Below are 17848 nucleotides of genomic sequence, written 5' to 3' on the forward strand. Positions count from 1 at the left end.
GCACACGCAAGCACGAATTCACGCCAAACCTCACGCGAACGCGTTGATGCGTCTCTTGCTTGCTTGCTTAGCTCCAAGCGTGCGACGAAGAAACCGCCGCACGAGCAGCGAGCGCGCACTATACGGGAGGAGCAAAGTAAAGATAAAAAAGAGAGAAGGGCACAGCAACAGATACGGAGATGCGTGGACGATCGACGGCAAACAAAACGACAGAGAGAAAGCGCCACCGCCGCTGTCTTTCCCTCCCTCGTTTGTTTTTGCGCCAGGAGACTGCCGCACCGCGAGTCAGGTGATCTCTGTACGTCCGCCTCTATTCCTCGTGTGAGTCTGCGCGAGAGAGACAAGATATGCGAACGGCTGCTGTGTCTGATGGCGCAAAAGAAGGGCTCGCCTGACTTTGGTTGAGCGTACAAATACCAAGCAAAAAAAGAGTGGTGTGAACACCCAAGAAGCTGGAGGTGGGCAGGGGGGAGGGAGACGATTCAATGCACAAAATCGGCATGGTATCGAAAGATATGGCAACGACTAGGGAGAAGGCCGGCTGGCGTGTTTAGTGTCCCCCGTGCGCTCATGTACGCTCATGTACGCTCGCGCGGCAGCGCACCTCATTACTTGGCGCAACGCACAGCAACATCGGTGAAGGAAGCAGAGAAAGGTGATCACAACACGTGTTGGGAAGCTGCCGCAATGGTGTCCCACCAGCTCGTCCCCCCTCCCTCCCCTCCAAACAGTGCTGAGGTACACCTTCCCATCATCGACGCAAGTGCGAAACAGTATTAACCGTCACTTGCCACGCCTAGATGCCGCAGCGGTGCGTAGGATCTGATGCAGCCGTCTGCGTGTCGCGCGTGAGGTTTATACTTGACGTTTTTTTATATATTTCGTTGTTGCTTCGTGTTAGACTTGTTCCTCCTTTCGTGTATGCGTGTGTACATGTGTGCGGATCTTTTACTGCGGTCCGTTAGTCGCGCTGCTTATGCCGCTTTTTTTTCGTCTGTGCTCCGTACAAGACGGAGGTGCCGCAGTACATGGAGGCCTACGCACAGACACCCGCGTGCGTGGGTGTCTGAGGACAGCTTCGGGCCTGCCGGTATCACACCGTTTTGGATCGGTGGCTCTCCGCATCCGCGGAATAAGCGTGCAAAAAAAAAGCCAACATTACCACCTGACATCACCGCACAATTCGAAAGCGCAGCCGCCCCTTGCATCGAGAGAAACAAACATCTGGGCTTGGTCGTGCGTGTAGTTGGCTTCCTTTTTATTTTCTCTCGTGTTGCCTCTCACAGTGAAAACGGGAGCGAGAACAACAACAACGAAAAAAAAGAAAAAGTGGAAGCAACCAAGACGAGCGTAGGCAAGTCCATGAAACACACACACACACACAACCGTGAGAGGCAGCAGGACGTCTACACACAAAAAACAAAGCAGCAACAACAACAGGAGCGAAAAAAAAACAAAGGAAGAAGAAACAAACATAAAAAAAAAAATAAAAAAATTGAGGCGAAGAAGAAGCGATGCAGAACACCCACACAAAACACACACACACATTACACCAATGGATTCCGTTTTTTGTTCGTGTCTGTCCAGTTGCCTTCACATGACGCCCACGCCCCTCTCCACCACCACCACCACCAACACAACAACAACAAAAAAATGGGTTGTCGTTTGCTGGCGTGCCTGGTGTCTCTGCATGAGCGTCTCCTCATCAGAATATTGACATGGCCGAATCAGGGGGGAAAGGAGAGGAGGGCAGAAGCGGGAACAGTGCTCCCACTTTCTCTGCGTGCCTGTTGTTGTTGTTTCTTGGAGGGCAGAGCCAAACACGATACACACGCGCACAGGCACAGGCGCAGACACGCGCATAGATCAACAACACGGTTGACATGGAATGAGAGAGTTGTCAGTCAGTCGCCCAAGTACGGCGGCGGCAGTGGTGGGGGCGGAAACATGTCATCAACGTCATCCCTACCTGGGACGTACGGAGGAGGCAGCGCGTACGGCGGCAAGCTCGGCGAGACACCAACGTGCGAGAGACGTGAGGAGCGCGGGGCAGGGCGGTACTCTGGTGCAGGGCTGAGCGCATCCACGTAGGACGGCGGTGGCGGTGGTGGTGGTGGCGGCGGTGGAAACCCGACGCCGTCACGGAGACTCGACAGACCAGCGTAGTCGCCGTACATAGCCTCAATTTTCGGCACCGGTGTGGGGCGGTACTCGGGGGAGTTAGCGCTGAGCTGAAAATAAGGGACAAATTCCTTTGCAGCGGCGTTCATGTGCGAGCCACCTGGCGAGGACATGACGTCAATCCGCCTGTCTTTTTCAGCTCCTGACGCGGCAGGCGCCGCTCCGCTGCCCGTCGCTTTCGGTGGCGAAATCGGAGCTGCGGAGGCGGCTGCAAGGGCATGGGCTCTCGCTGCAATCGCCCCCGCCACCGCTGCGGCTCGATCGACAAAGCCACCAAAGGGGTTGGCATTGGGGACGGCCGCAGCCGCACCAGATAGCGTTGACCCTGTCTGCACCACATACGGTGGTGTAGGAGAAGTGGCGACCGGCCGCACCTTGCACGCCTCGGATTTGCCAGTTGGAATCGACGCAGCACCTACGTGGGCGGCGGCGACAGAGGTGGTGTCAGAAGCAGCGCCCCCATTCCCGTTGCCAGCGGGCTTGGCCTTCCCGTGCGGCGTAGCTGCGGTGTTGTCGATAGTGAGGAGAGAAGGGCTAGAGGTCGGCGAAGCGCTCATGCAGGAATTGTGAGCCGCCGTGCTTGCGGCAGCACCGCTGCTCCCCGTCTTTGCGAGGCCGTCACCTGCGCCATGGCAGTTGCGCTCCGTTTTCACTGGATTGCCGCGGCGGCTGGGAGAGATGTACGGAGGCGACACCTGCACTCGCAGCGTACACCCACGAGTGTTCTTGCCGTCCACATCCAGCGCCTTGCGCGTCGCCTCAAGGTTAGCGAACGTGATGAAGGCGCGTCGACGGTGAGATGGCGCCTTGTCCTCAACAAACTCCGACGAGACAATCGGAAGCGGCTCAAAAAACGATAGCACCTCTGCTAAAGTCGCGCCCTCGTACAGGTTGTACACGACGACGGTGTTCAGTGTGTGCGGCAGGTGCAACCAATGCTTCTTTACATCGTCCCAGTGCTGCTCGCGTAACTTGCGTAGGGTGGCGTCCTCGAGCGAGGGCACGGGAACAAGTGGGGAGACAGGGCGGAGAATGAACGGTAGTAGATCGCCTTCGTCGTCCGAGTCCTCGTCCTCGTACTTCTCCAGCAGGTCGCAGGCATCTTGGGAGGACGGCATAATGATGACACCGCCGTCGTGTGGCCGCTGCTCGTCGTGGTAGCGTAGGTCAAACTCGGTCCAGCCACTGAACTCCTGAAACTCACGCAGCGCCTCCGCCGGGTCCCAGTCCTTGTGAAAGCGAATACCGACGAGGTGGCTGTGGGTGGCGAGACTCAAGCCGTAATCGAGCAGCAGATAAAAGCCCAATCCGTGCGCGTCGTCGAGCGAGCTGTCGGACGAAAACTCGGAGTAGTCGATGAAGCTTGCCTCAAACTCGTTACTCGTCCCAGCGGTAGCAGCGGCGTTGTCAGTGGTCGCGTCAGACCCTGCAGACGCAGAGGGCAAAGCAGGAGAGGCGGCGGGGCCCTTCCACTTCTTTGCCTTCGCAGCCGGTTCCACCTGCAGGCATTCCAAGATCTCCTTAACGTGAAGACCCCCAGGCAGATAATCGGCGTTCCGCAGCAGCGGCATGAGGGCGGTGCCTGTCAGGACAGACTCCGCCTCACCGTGCTCGCAGTCCAGCCCAAACCGCTTGGCGCAGAGTGACAGCAGCTTGCGGAACGTCGGCGCGAAGGCGGGGAAGTGGAGGCGGAATGGACGGCGAGTGCCCACCTCGTTCACGCAAAGTACCACATCATACTCGATGCCGAGCAAGAAGCGCAGCGATGACGGAACGCTCAACGCCTTGAGCTCAAGGAAGTCAAGCCCGTACTGATTGAGGTCCTGTTCCGTTTTCATTATTTTGCAACGACTTGGAGGCCTTTCCTTAAAAAAAAACTCCGCCTCCTTTGAAGTTCGTGCTCGCTCTTCGCTGGGGAAGCGCACGGCGACTGAAGAAGACAGACACAGACACACACAGACACGCGTTGTAGCGGCCCCGTGATGATGATGAAGGGGTATTTGTTTGTGTGCGTGTACTGGAGATGTGCTGCCGCGCACGAAATGAACAGAAAACAGGAACAAAGATAAGGGAAACCCCTCGATTAAAAAGAAAAAGAAAAGACGGTGGCAGGGGAGTGGCGCAGTAGTGGACCGGTTCCCGTCCCGTCTCGCAACGGACCGTGCTCGTCAAGTGCAGAGCCCGATCGTTCTATGTGGGGCGATCGCGGGAAAGAACAAAAGAAAAAAAAGAGTGCACGCTGACAGGAGCGGCAAAACGGGGGAGATGCGGAATGAGGTGAGAGCGACGGTGGCGCTATGCTGCCTGTCGATACGAGAGCAGGTGTAGGGGAGGGAGGGAGGTAAGAGAAGTGCGACGTTGCTACCTCAATGTTGTACCCTCTGCTGTCATAGTGTGTTCGCTCTTCTGATCACCTTCGCCCTCACCACTGCGATAACGTACTCTGACCCTGTTCTTTGCCTCACAAGAGCAAACACGAAGGGGGAGAGCGAGAACGAAAAACGACACACTGCGACGTACAATAACAACGCCGCAGGAACAACAAAAAAGGGAATAAATAAATATATAGGTCGAACGGAACGCGATGCGGTGTGACCCGGGGTGGTGAGACAGGTAAAGGTCAAACAAAGACGAGAAACAAGAGAATCAATGAACAAGGCGGAGGCTCGGGGGCGGGGGGGTGTTGGTGATGGTGGTGGTGGTGGTGGTAGTGGCCTAGAGAAGTGCGGCGAGAGTAAAGCCGCGAAGATGAAAAAATGCGAAACCAAAACAGGCGTAATATATAAAGATCTGTGTGCGTAGACAAGCCACACAAGCGAGAAAGGTGTAGAGAGAAGGAAGATGATGTATATATATGTGCACGGGGATGTGTGCACGAGGAAGAATCTGCACGAGGCAATACGCGCAGGTGTGCGTTGTGCGCGCTTCCTCGTGTGGATTCCTTTTCTTTTTGGGGGGAGGAGAGAGTCGACAAACGTTACGGTTTTTCCTCTTCTCCTTTTATTTAGTATGTTCCGCCTTTGATTCTCGCTGTGTGTCTGTGTATCGGTGCTGGTGAGATGAACCGAGGCGTAGGTGAAGTCGTTATGATCACAGTGCGTGACAGGTTTGTTGGAATGTGATGTTGGTGTTTTCTTTTCTTTTTTGTTCGCGTGTGTGTGTGTGTGTGGAGTATGGTGCGTATCCAAGAGCCAGCCAAAGCACACATGCAGGCAAGAATACACACGTCATGAGCAGTTGACGCCACCCGGGAAAGAAAAGACAGAGAAAGGTGTTGGGGGCGAGGCAAAGAAGAGCGGTGAGGTGAACGATACAGTGGACGAGGAGGAAAAGGCGCATCGACAGAGGCGTGCGTGCAGCATCGCGCTGTCGCTACAGTGACGCGCGAGGAGCGTGATTGCTGAGCACCCAGTCGTCACCGTCCAAGCTCCTCTCCATGAGCGTCTTGGAGACGAAGAGAGAGAGGACGCCGCTGCGAAAAAGACCGCCGCCATGCACAGCAGCACTGTTCGGCACGTCTTGCCGTGGCACACCAAGCCCCGGCGAGGACATGCGTGCGGTGCATATAAGCACGCACACACACCACTGCATGGTAGAACAACAGGAACAGGCTTTTGGCGACCTTTGCTTCTCAGTTGAGCCCGCATCGCTGAGGTTGTAGCAACTCGTGTGTAATCGCGGAGGAGGAAGACGAGAGATGAGTAAGCGAGCAATGGAAGCAAAGAGGAAAAATTACAAGAGGGAGAGCAAGAAAAAAAAGACACAAAATCCGGAGCGATGGAAGACCTGCCAAAACACACAGATGCACACATACAAGCGAGCCAGCACTCTCGCCTCTGCCCGCCACCACCACCATGAACATCCTTTCGTGTGCCGTAGCGGATCTATGCTCGCGCACAATGAAGTGCGCCAAAGCGCTTAACGATACGCACAAGCCAATCAAAAGCCTAGAAAATGAAACCCCGAGAGATGTTCCTGCCTTGGCGTGTCTCCTGTGGGCGCGTACATCCCCGTGCAAAGGAGAGAATTCCTTGCGCATGTTCGGCAAATAGAGTAAAGTGTGGCTGTGCACACACACGAAAAGAAGAAACACCGCATAAGCACAAAGTGATCTATTCTGACCACATCACCGGACGCCGTCGCCACCGTCCATTCCAACAGCACCATGAAAGGTGCAGCAACTGCAGCAGCATCAACAGGTAATCCATCTTGCCGCGCACGCCAGAACAAAAATAAAAAGTTACACAGGCATACGCGCTATGGCAGCGACAAAACAAAAACATACAAGGTACCCCTTTCGAGGAGAGAAAAGATAACGCCGAGAAGAAAGGGGATGACGATGCGGACACCATAGTGTACGCAGACGCACGCGCACGTAAACACGTACATGGCTGAGTGTGTCCTGAAGGCCCAGTGCTCACCTGAACCTACCCCGACGCCACTCAAGCGCACCACCACTAACACCACCGCCGCACAGGACGCACGCATACGCGGTGTGACAACAACTCCCAAACTTTAGCACACTCACACACGCAGACGAGGTGTTTTGCCAAGAACAACAACAGCAAAAACGATATGCGCGACGGATGTGGAGGAGTCCAGAAAGGGGGAAGTGAGAGGAGGTGCCAGAGGATGCGGCACGAACGAAAAGAGACCCGCTGTCGTTGCCTCCTCCTTGAGAGAAGCGGTTGCCGAGGGGGGAGGGGGAGCGCAGGTGTGCGCGTGAAGAGCGCCAGCAAGACGTGGGTGGTATGGTCATGAAGTGGTGCGACTGGGAGGGGAGGGCGTGAGAGGGAGCACGACGATACACTTGTGTGGAAAGTATGATGAAGAGAGAGAGACACCGTTTTGGGGGGCAAGAGGGGTCCGCAAGCAGCGTGGCGAGACTGAAGAAGCCGTCAAAAGAAAACGTCAGCAAGATGAGAGGCGAGCAGTTTGTAGGGTTTCACCATTGAGCCGCGCCCTCCATCCACCATAGACCGTCCCTGTTCAGCACGGTGATATTCTCGGGCTTCGGTTTGAGATAGCGCGTCACTCCTACTGTGCCTCAGCTGCCATGCGATCGTACTCGGCTCGCGCAAAGCGGTCCCACTCTGTTTTCTCTACGCGCAGACGCATCTGGTGTTCACCAAACGGGTCGCGGTGCTCAAACAGCAAGAACTTCGACGCGTTGAAGATCATGTTGAAGAAGTTCGCGGGGGTGGGGCAGGAACGGAGGTCGCCAAGGGTGACGCCGTACTTGCGCACCTTGACGCGATCGAACCCGACCATGTCCAGCATCTGGCACACTGTATCCTCGTACGCTATGTCCCCCTCTGGCGAGTCGGAGAACTCGAGGAAACGCTGCTGGTTCTCCTCGAAGAACTGCATCATCTCATATCCGCTCAGCACGCCGTCTTCGTCCGTGTCGAGCACCTTGAACCAGTAGAGCACTGCAGGCTCCGAGTTCTTGTCCTCCTCGGAGAGGCAGAAATACACAAAGTCCTCAAAGTCCATCTTGCCAGGCACGCCGGACGACAGTGGACGGCCGTAGCCCTCCACCACACGTTTGATTACTCCCGTCACGACCGAGCCTTGGCCGTAGTTGCACAGATCCTCGAAGCCGACGAGGAGGTCGCGGTCGGTGTCGAGCTCCCAGAACTTGCAGTACAGAACGTAGAAGTGCTCGTAGGAGAAGTAGTCGAGCACCAAGTTCACGTCCTTGGCGTCCAGCTCCATCATCCTCTCCGGCAGATCGCTGCGGTCAAAGTCGCGCCAGTAGATGCGGCCACACTGCTGACGTTCTAACATGTACATTATGCGCACCGCGACGGTGTGCCAGTAGTACTCCTGAAACTCCGGCTGCTGGAGGAACTGGAGGCCCGGGTGAGCCGCAACGAGGTACTTGCCCATCCCCTCCAAGTCAGACAGCGTAATAAATTCCTTCTTGGGGTGTGTGCAGATGAGCTCGTAAAGGCGGCGGCTGACCGACAAGGGGGCGTAGACGTCGTTGTACACGTTACGGATTTGGGCAGCTGTTAGCGTGTCCGCGATGGCCGCGTCCAGTCCGCTGCGAGTCGCGATGTCCTTGAAGAGCGCCTCCTTGTACCAAATTGGCACCTTGAACACCTTTGAGCTAATGTCGCCAAACACCCAGACAGTCTTCTTCACTGGGTCGTTCTTTTCGAGCAGGCGGTTCAGCTCCTGCGCCTCCTCCATGTCCGACTCCATCTGCAGCCCGCGAGACTCCCTCTTCGAGTAAAAGCACGGGATGTCTTCTAGAGTCGCCTGCTTGAGGTTGGCGGGCGGCGTCACGGCGAAGCTACCAGAGGTGTGCAAGAAGCGCGTCGTCGACTCACGAGCCGACAAGCCGAGGGTGGAGTTCGCGTCCAATGGACTGGTGAGGTCACCTGGCACCATGACAGCGTTCAGTGTCGTGTCTAGGCGAGGACTGCCGAGCGAGTGGACGCCGTGCGGCGAAAGACTGCCGGAGCCGCCGTGTGGAAGGGGGGCGCTGGGGTCTACAATCGGTTTCGGCTGCGGCGACGCCGGTGTGACCACTGGCGAGCCGGCGCGGTGAGGGTAATCGAGTTCGTCTACGCCGCCGGGGAAGCGCGCGATGAGACTGGGGGATGTCGATGGTTGGATGGGGCTCGGCGTTCGATCATCAGCCGCCAAGTAGGCGGCGGATTTACTCGACTTCTGTGGGGGAGACGGCTGCGGCGACTGGGCACGGTTAGCATTTCCACGCACCTCGGCGGAGCTCGTGGATAGCTCTGCGACTGGATCACTGTGCCGCGCGCCGTTTCCGAGCGTGTCCGCGCCGATGGCCTTTCCCTTCTTGTCCCCCGCGACTGCCGCAGCTGCGGTGGTCATGGAGGCGGCATTCTTGCCGCCCATCTCCGAATTCTGGTCTGTGGCCGACAGCGTCAGCACGCGATTCAGCAAATCACGAATGCGTTCCACATTTTCGTCCTCGGAAAGCCAGTTGGTATAAAGGTTGGCACAAAGCGCTTTGGCTGCCTGTGCGCCGAAGGTATTCTTGGCACTCATGGCGCTTGCGCGTCGCAGACGCAGCTCTGCGTTATAGCCGATAAAATGTAGTTGTCGTTCTCGCCGTCGTCGTGTCGGGATATGAATGCAGCTGGATGCATAAGCGTAGCGACCTCAGCCACCAGCTGTAGTGCGCTCAGCGAGAGCGACCGAAGCACAACCCCTCTTCTACTGGTCGTGTAGTTCGGTGCGCACTGCAATGTCAAAGGAGAGCCGCACCTCAAGAAGGGATCCGAGCTCGGAAATCCCAAAACGAGTATGCAGGTACCCCTCGCTGTGTACTTGTATTACCACTCTTCTCGCCTCCCTCCTCTGATACGTGTGCAAGCACCTCTGACCCTGTGTGTGTGTGTGTGTGCTTAGATGTGGAGTCCCACCCCGTCCTTCTCCAGCCTCTGTCGCCGACGAGCAGGGGGAGACTTGCTTTCCTCCTATCTATGCTTCTCCTGCTGCTCTGACGGGAGTCCAAGGGCAAGAGATGGTGAAGGGAGACTGCGTGGGTCGAAAGAGAGGTGGAGTGCGGCGCACAGGCACACACACACAACAAAAAAAAACAATAATCGTGCCGACCGCGTAGAGAGAAAATTTCCTCAGGCACACACGCACAGGGAGCTGCGAAAACAGGCGGTACACAACAGCACTGTTTCACGCGCAGCAGCAGCAGCAGTAGACGCGTGCACGTGGCAAACGTGGGAGAGAACGGCCCAGGACAGGACGGAAGAGGGAGAGGGAGAGGGCACGAAGAGAGAACGATGCGAAGAAACAGGCAAAAAAATCTCTAAAGCGGAGGAGAAAATACGCGCACGAAGAAAAGAAAAGGGCGCGGGGCACACAGTGTTAGCGCGTGATGGCAACAGCAAAGTCAGAGCTGGCCGCTGCGAACTAAAGCACGCAGACTAACGGAGCCAGAGATGCAGCTGATGAGGGGCAGATCGGCGGTGCCCAACTATACTGAGAGGGTGGCTGCGATGATGAGAGAAGATCGCAAGACTGAAAAACAAGAGCTTCAAAGGTACTTCTGTGCCGTGCCGTGCACCATCCAAACTGCGTCGGACGGTACCAAGAAGGAGCGACGGAACAACAATAAAAAAATTTTCGGCAGGAACCTGTGCAGACGTGGATGAGAAAGGGGGTGGAGGGGATGTGCGGGTGAGGTTTTTAAGGAAGAACGGCGTGCGTAAGTGTGTGTGTGTGTACGCCAAGTCCGATGAGGTAGGGAAAGAGAGAGCCGAGACAAAGTAGGGGGTGTTTGAGCGTAGGCAAGAGGTGGGAGCGGAGACGATGAGTAAAACTGGGTCCGCAGGCGTTCGAGGAACACGAATGTATTACCTCACATAGACGAAAAAAAAGCCGTCGTGCTGGCATGCAGATGGACAGCTGACGCAGAAGCAAGTGGAAAGCGTGCACGCGCGCACATTCACTGTCTCCACTTGGAAGAGCGAAACGAGGCCTTCTCAGCAAAGGGCGTAGATGTAATCTGCAGCGTTGTCACTCGCAACGACAAAGACGGTCTCGGTAAAAGACTCTGAAGAAGTCTCTTCACCTTCCTTCTTGTTGCTTCGTTCTCTCGGACAGAGACAGGCTTGAGCCTGCGTGACACCAGCAGAGGTGTCACGGATGTGGTAGAGGGCAGTCCAGGGGAAGTCAAGAGAAAAAAAAACCCTGTGACCCTCCTCTCCCCCCATCCCCTTCAGTCTCTCTTTTTTTCGGTCCAGATGTTAGGAGACACGCAAAAGTCTACGCCCCCCTCACACACACACGCACACGCACACAGAAAGCGAAAGAAAAAAAGGGTGAAGGGGATGGGGGAGAGGAGGACATATCCGGCCATCACCTAATGTACATCAAACAAAGCCAGAGCATAGGCTCCCCCACAAATGACGCCACGAAGAAGAGAGAGAGCAGCACGGATTGGATGAGCCCCCAGCACATCCTAACGTGTTACGCAGCAGCCGCTACGGCAGCAGCATCCCCCTGTGCCTCTGCTGCGGCGACTTGCCGCTGCTTTTCCTCCTCAGCTAGCTGGGCAGCCTTCACGGTGGCCTGGGTTGCGGCCATTTTTGCTAGTAGCTCCATTTTCTCTGTGTTGTCACCAATGAACTCGCCGACGACTTCGCCGTAGGAGTAGCTCTGCACAAACGGCACCGCGGTCACGCCAAGCGAGCGGCACACCTCCGAAGTCGTCGGAAGGGCGTAGCAGACAGCGATGTTGATATCCGTCAGTAATGCCGATCGACTGCTATTCAGTCTCTCCATTGCCTCGACGACGGTGTTCGTGGTAGCTGCATCTAGAGGACTCACTACAACAAGCAGTGCAGAGCCTGCATGTGACGTAACGACCCGCTGGAGATCATCAATCGTACTGACAGGCTTCACGACTGGCGGCGGTGGTGGTGGAGCGGCCTTCTTGCGTGACTTCTTCGTGGATGTGGAGCGGGACTTGGCCATTGCCAGGATTCTTGTTGGAGGATAGTGTTCTTCGTTCGTATGCACACGAACAATGAATTAAGAGTCGAAGGATAGGTATGCGCGAATGCAGGAGAAATCGAGGCGCGAAGCATGGGCATCTGGCGATGTTGCATGCACTTCTCTCCAGGTGAGTAAGAAGTAAGCGAGCCACGTGTACATGAGCATACGGGATGCACCACTCCTCCTGTGCCCTGGAAAGAGACACGCAACCCCCTCCCTTGGCTTTCCACCTCTGGTGAGGAGGTGGTCTGCGTCAAGTGGCCCATCGGCGCGCGGCTCAGCCGCAAACACGAGATGATTGCTTGCTCGCTCCCTTTTGCTCGCTCAGCCGCAGTGTGTGCAAGAGATGGAACGACGGGGAAGGAGGGGGGGTGGGTCTCCAGTACATGGAGAGCAAACATGGCCTCGATTCACCTTTGTCCTGCACAGTGGGGTACCCCCCCTCCGCCAAATCCTCTTTCTCTTTGTTTTCGTACAGCGCGTGTGCCGTAGCCGTGGGCCGTGCCAGGGCTACCTGGTGGTGGATGCTGCCCTTGACGAGCCTGTTCGTTTATTCCTTCGTGGTATCATCTCCCGTGAAGTCCCACTAAAAGACGAGGGAAATATAAAGAAAAAGACGTTACCTGCCGGGGCACGTGTCCGAAGCGAGAGGCTTTCCCCTTCCAGTCGTGCTTTTGCTCGCGCGCACGCACGTGTGCAGCACTCCTCCCTCACCTCTCCCTGCCTCTTGCCATCGGTACGCCGCTTTTTCACCCATTTTCTTTTTTCTCAACAAATCCGTTCTTTGCCACCAAACATGAGTGAAACTCCACTCTACCCGCGACCTGTCTCAGGCCTCACCTCATCGTGCGAGGCAGCGCCAGACATGCCTCACAGCAATGCACCGACACAGCCACCTAGGCGCGGCCTCTGCCCAAAACAGTGCCCACCCACCCGACCCCTCCCAGATGGCTTCGCAGCAGCACCCCTCATGCCGGTCGCCAGCTGGTGCATCTCCTCCCCCTCGGGGTGACGCGCCGGCGCCACACACCAGCAGGCGGTGTGAGGGTCGGGGATGGGATACGCTCCTGCCACGCTGATACGCTGTCCACCACATGGATGGCACAGATGTATCCACTGCTGCAGGAGGGTGCAACGCAAACGCCATCCACGGCCTGAGAGTCGACGTCAGCAGCAACACACCGCTCTGACCTCCCCTAGGCCGTAGGTGCTTGACCCTGTCACCACCAGAGGTGGTTCGGCATTTTGGCACAGGGATAGGGCGGGGAGTGGGCTGCTTGGCTGCCCCACACACAGAGTGCAGGGTCCACTGGACCCTGAGATGCCACACGCATTGAGGTGCCCCCCCCCCACTATCAGGGGCGAAACACACAGCAAAGGGAAACAAAGAAGACAGAGAAATCGACAGTCGATGGCAAGAAAACCGCCCAGACAGGCAGACAGACGTGTGGTGCCCACCTTGTCACTCACTCAGAAGAGCCGGTGATGATCAAGAACATGAAAAAAAAACAATTTGTCAATGAAAAATGATAATAATAACTGCCGCCCTCCGCAAAACTCGAGGCCGAAAAAAAAAAACAGAAGGAGAAAAGAGGCCGGAGAAAGAGAACCGCGAGGATGCACAACTACGCATGCATGCATGTGTGTCTGTGTGTGTGTGTGTGTGTCCACGGAATATGGACGAGCTGGTCACAGAAGCCTGTGACCACCGAACATAAAAAAAAAACTACTTCTGCTGCTCCATACAGCACAAGCATAGTGTGGAACGATATTCGCGTCTCCCTCTCGAACCTCTTTATGCCGCAAACGTACTAATCGCCAACAAGAGCAGCGGCCGCATCTACGAGCTACCACCCCTTAAACATGCACACGTGCTTCTCACGCTCGGCTACACACATACCTCACGCGAAAAAGCATCACGCTGAGGAAAAGATGGGCATCAGCAGAAGCTACACAGACAGAAATACGGAAGGCAAAAAAAAAAGAGGGAGTATACAAAGGGCGGAACGAGACAGTGGAGCGTCCGATAGGCACCTGATCTCAACACTCCCAGCACTACCATTGTCATGAAGGACTTCCATAAAATGAGCAGTTTGTTTCGTCTGCCAGGCTCTGGTGCAGTACTGTTCGCTTCCCAGTGAACGTCGGGTCCTGGATCCTACTTTTCAGCCTCCCGCTGCCGAGGCGCGAATCCCACGGCACGGTTTTCTTTTTGTTTCTTCTTGTTTGAAAATATATATATATATTTTCTCTCTGCATTCCATGCACATGACGCAGACCGTTGGCGTCCACCCCCTCCCCTGCATACGCATTTTGCTGCCTTGTGTGTGTGTGTGTGTGTGTGTGTCATTTTTTGTTGTTGTCGCTCCCACTGCTACTGATCCTTTTCCGCGCGTCGTGTTCTCCCCACACATGCCGAAAATGGTGTCGTATGGTGTCGATGGGCATCGTGTAGTTCAGGGCAAGCGTGCTCGGCTGCTGCATGTCCGTAGCCGTGCGTTGACGCGACTCTTCCCCCCTTTTTTTGCTCAGCGTGTGTATGCGTGCGATGGGGAAGGTGTCGTGAGAATCGAGGTGACTTACTGGACGAGGGCATCCATGGCGACCTTGAGAGCGGCGATGAGGTCATCGACATCCTCGATACCGCAGCTCACACGCACAAATCCGTCCGTGATGCCCACCTTCATGCGGTCTTCGCTCGTCATGTTCGCGTGGGTCATGACAGATGGGCAGGTGATGATACTCTCCGAGGCACCGAGATTCTCGCACAAGGACCACGGACGCGGCACGGTGTCCATCAGGCGACGACCAGCGGCAGTCCCGCCCTTGACCTCAAACCAGAGCATGCCGCCGTGCAGGTTGCTGCAGTGCTGCCGGTCGGCCAGCTCCTTCTGCGGGTGGGAAGCAAGGCCCGGGTACACGACACGGTCCACAGCGGGGTGCTTCTCCAGGAACTCAGCAACTTTCTGTGCGTTGTGGCTCTGCTTGGTCACGCGCAGCGACATTGTCTTCACCGTCTGCAGCTGCAGAAAGGCCACCTGAGGGCTCATGACGTTGCCAAGGATGTTCTGGGTCAGGCGCACCTTCGCGTCCAGGTCCTTGCTGTTCGTGACGAGGGCCCCGCCCACGGTCATGTCGTGGCCGTCCACGTACTTGGTTGTGCTGATCAGTGTGACATCAGCGCCGTGGTCGAGCGGGCGCATGATGCAGGCTGTGGCGAAGGTGTTGTCGCACATATGCACGATACCCCTCTCTTTGCAGATCTTCGACACCGCAGCGACGTCGATGAGTATCAACGTGGGATTCGCGGGCGTCTCGCTGATCACCAACTTTGTGTTGGGCTTGATGGAGTCGATGACGTTCTGGGGATCGCGCATGTCAACGAAGGTGAACTCCATCCCGAGGCGACTGAAGAACACACGGCAGGCGCGGTTCGTGCCACCGTAGCAGCAGTTCGTCAAGATCGCGTGGTCTCCAGCGCTCATGAACGACGAGATAGCCGTGGTGGTCGCAGCCATGCCGGTGTTGTACACCGTGCAGTAGTTGCCGTTCTCCAAACCGCACAGCTTCTGCTCCAGCACAGCCACTGTAGGGTTGGCAGAGCGAGTGTAGGAGTAGCCCTTCGCCTGGTAACTGTCGATCGACTCCTGCACGAACGTGGTGGACTGGTAGATCGGGGTGAGGATGGCACCCGTGACCGGGTCGGGGCGGACGCCGGCGTGGACCTGCAGGGTGTCGAAGCCCTGCGCCTGCGGCAGCCACGAGCCGGAGCCGGCCGTGAATTCAGAGACAAGGTGCTGCTCCGAGGACATGCTTGCGAGCTGATACGAGAATGACGGTAAAGAAACGACAAGAAAAATCGAATGGAGACCAGGGGAGCAGCTGGTAAAGTGAAAACAATAATTAGGATGCCGAAGCGATAGTAGTAGGATCCGACTGCTCTTGGGTGCCCAAAGGTCACGTTTGAGGAGGGAGGAGGAGTTGTCGTGGATGGACACGTGCAAAGGTGAAACAAAAGTGGAGCTGTGGGAAAGAGAAGGTGAAGAGCGGGGGCGTTGGCGGTCGAAAAACTGATGAGGAGAGGCGCGATGTAGCGTGTGTGCCGTGGAAATGTGCCAGAAGAAGCGTGAGAGAGGGAGAGAATCACAATGGGTGAGTGCGTGGTGCAGAGCAAGCGAGCAAGATAGGCAAGTCAGCCAGCCCAAGCTGATGGCAGTGATGGTGGTCATCGACGCGGGCTCTTACAGAACGTGAAGACCTGTTCATTCCATCAGTTGATGGTAGAGCACATGGGCAACCCAGATAAAGAGGTTACTTATTTTACCTGCTTCGCTTGTGTGTCTGTCTCTGTGTGTGTGTATTGGGGGGGGGGGGTATTCATAGTCGAGCGCTGCGAGTGGCATGCAACAAGCCCATCACTCGCACAACAAAGAGAAACCGCATCCCTTTTGGCCACCGCATCGCAGCCCTCGCCCCGCCACCTGTGGCATGGATGGCAGCAGCTCTAGCCACCACCGTGTTGGGCTCCGCGGCGACAAGCCCCGTCTCCAGGCCTCTTTCCCTCAGCCTACGACCTCCGGCACTATCCACAATCCATCCACGACACTCGCAAGCGATACGTCACTACACGGCGGCTATCAGACAACACCACGCTCACCCACCATATCGCCCCCAAAAGGAGGCGCTGTGGGCGCGGGGTTGCACCTTCGGTGCAGTACTTCAATAACGTCAGGGTCGGAATGATCAGATTTTACCCTACGAAGTTTGTTGATCATCATCAGCTCGCCTTCGTGCCCTTTACTGCACATGTGCAGCTCTCGCATCGACGACAGCAGCAGCAGCATTCCCGCGCACGAATGCCCACGGCACGTATGAGGATTCTGAAAAATGCCAGGGCTAAAACAAAAGCGCGCCTCGTCGGCTTCGGAGGCTTTCTCCATGGCAAGGGAGAAAAGTGCGTACGTACGCCCTCCCCCTTCACACAAACACAGGCACACACTACTCACAGGCAAGCACCCCGAGCATGGAGTGCAGGCTCAAGATCAAGACCGCTTTGCCTTCCGCGGCGCCATTACCCCGCAGCCTCTCCTCTTCGCTTTTGCCCTTCCCCCGCACAGCAAACGGCTTCCCTCATCTTGCAAAACACTGGCGGATCTCACCAACATTGAAGTCCGTCACGCAGATCCGTGTTTAATTCTGCTGCGCATGCATCCTTTCTTTTTTTCGCTTATCCTTCTCCTGCGAGACAAGAGTCCCCCTCCCCTTCTCTGTCCCCAAAGAAGGATTGAAAGAGATGGGTGAGAAGTGCCCGTCGGCAAGAACTCCTCCCCGCATGCACCTACTCACCCGCCCAACTGTTGATCCGCTCGTAACTTAACACTATACCTCCGCCCACCTCCCCTCTCCCCTTAACATCTCCTCCATCTTTCATTCATGTCGAAAGTCAAAGTGCTCTGATAAAAGGAGAAGGGCTACGGATGCGCACGACTCGCAGGAGTGTGTCCCCAGCTGGTGAAGCGGCAGCAGCCAATGTCTGGCATTCCGGCGCTATCCTGGCACGGCAGACCTCGGACCACAGAGCTTTCAAAACTGTAGAAGCAACAGAAAGATGAGAAGACGCGAAAAAGGGAATGCGAACGGCGGAGTGAGAAGGGAAGGAGTTCACAGACGATGGGCTCATCTTTAGAGGCGTGCCGACACGGACGACCACCCTGGAGATGGCCTTAGCAGCAGTGACCCGTGAGGGCGCGTGCTACGGGGGTGGAGGGACGACGGCGATTACATGCAGTGTCCGAGAAAGCACATGTGGCCCGAAACACAGACAACTCCGTGAGAACGGCTCTATTGCCTTCCGTGCTCGCTCGTGGCGTGTGCCTCGGAATCCATGAGAGCACTTGTGTATGTTTCCGCACCTGTCCATGTGCAGCGAAGACAGCAATGTAACGGGGGTTACTAGGGCGAGAGAGCAGCCGTGAGCCTAACATGCGCCGCAACAATCACGCAATTCCGAGTAACACCGCGGGTGGAGTAGGGCTGGGAAGATGGCGACGCAGGCTGTCCGCCTCGCCGCAATCCGCCTCCGACCCGTGAAGCAATGGAAGAGGAAGTGCATCATCAAGGCAGTGCCTGAAGCGCCCATCTATGGATCTGTAAGAAAACAGAGCAC

At 56.4% G+C, this 17848-nt stretch overlaps 4 protein-coding genes across 4 annotated transcripts; all 4 read right to left on the reverse strand.

Moving 5' to 3' along the window:
* Positions 1–1904: 1904 nt before the first annotated feature.
* On the reverse strand, positions 1905–4019 carry LMXM_34_3200 (conserved hypothetical protein; the record flags this gene model as incomplete). The annotated part of the gene is made up of 1 exon (XM_003879267.1): positions 1905–4019. One exon carries the CDS (start codon positions 4017–4019, stop codon positions 1905–1907), a length of 2115 nt encoding a protein of 704 aa, XP_003879316.1.
* Positions 4020–7218: 3199 nt separating this feature from the next.
* LMXM_34_3210 (conserved hypothetical protein) lies at positions 7219–9213 on the reverse strand (the record flags this gene model as incomplete). Its single annotated transcript, XM_003879268.1, has 1 exon — positions 7219–9213. One exon carries the CDS (start codon positions 9211–9213, stop codon positions 7219–7221), a length of 1995 nt encoding a protein of 664 aa, XP_003879317.1.
* Positions 9214–11154: 1941 nt separating this feature from the next.
* Positions 11155–11661, reverse strand: LMXM_34_3220 (conserved hypothetical protein; the record flags this gene model as incomplete). The annotated part of the gene is made up of 1 exon (XM_003879269.1): positions 11155–11661. The coding sequence occupies one exon, from the start codon at positions 11659–11661 to the stop codon at positions 11155–11157; it is 507 nt and encodes a 168-aa protein (XP_003879318.1).
* A 2600-nt stretch (positions 11662–14261) lies between these two features.
* LMXM_34_3230 (putative cystathione gamma lyase) lies at positions 14262–15494 on the reverse strand (the record flags this gene model as incomplete). The annotated part of the gene is made up of 1 exon (XM_003879270.1): positions 14262–15494. One exon carries the CDS (start codon positions 15492–15494, stop codon positions 14262–14264), a length of 1233 nt encoding a protein of 410 aa, XP_003879319.1.
* Between the last annotated feature and the right edge of the window lie 2354 nt (positions 15495–17848).

Source organism: Leishmania mexicana, chromosome 34, assembly GCF_000234665.1.
Source record: "Leishmania mexicana MHOM/GT/2001/U1103 complete genome, chromosome 34".
Taxonomy (NCBI): domain Eukaryota; phylum Euglenozoa; class Kinetoplastea; order Trypanosomatida; family Trypanosomatidae; genus Leishmania; species Leishmania mexicana.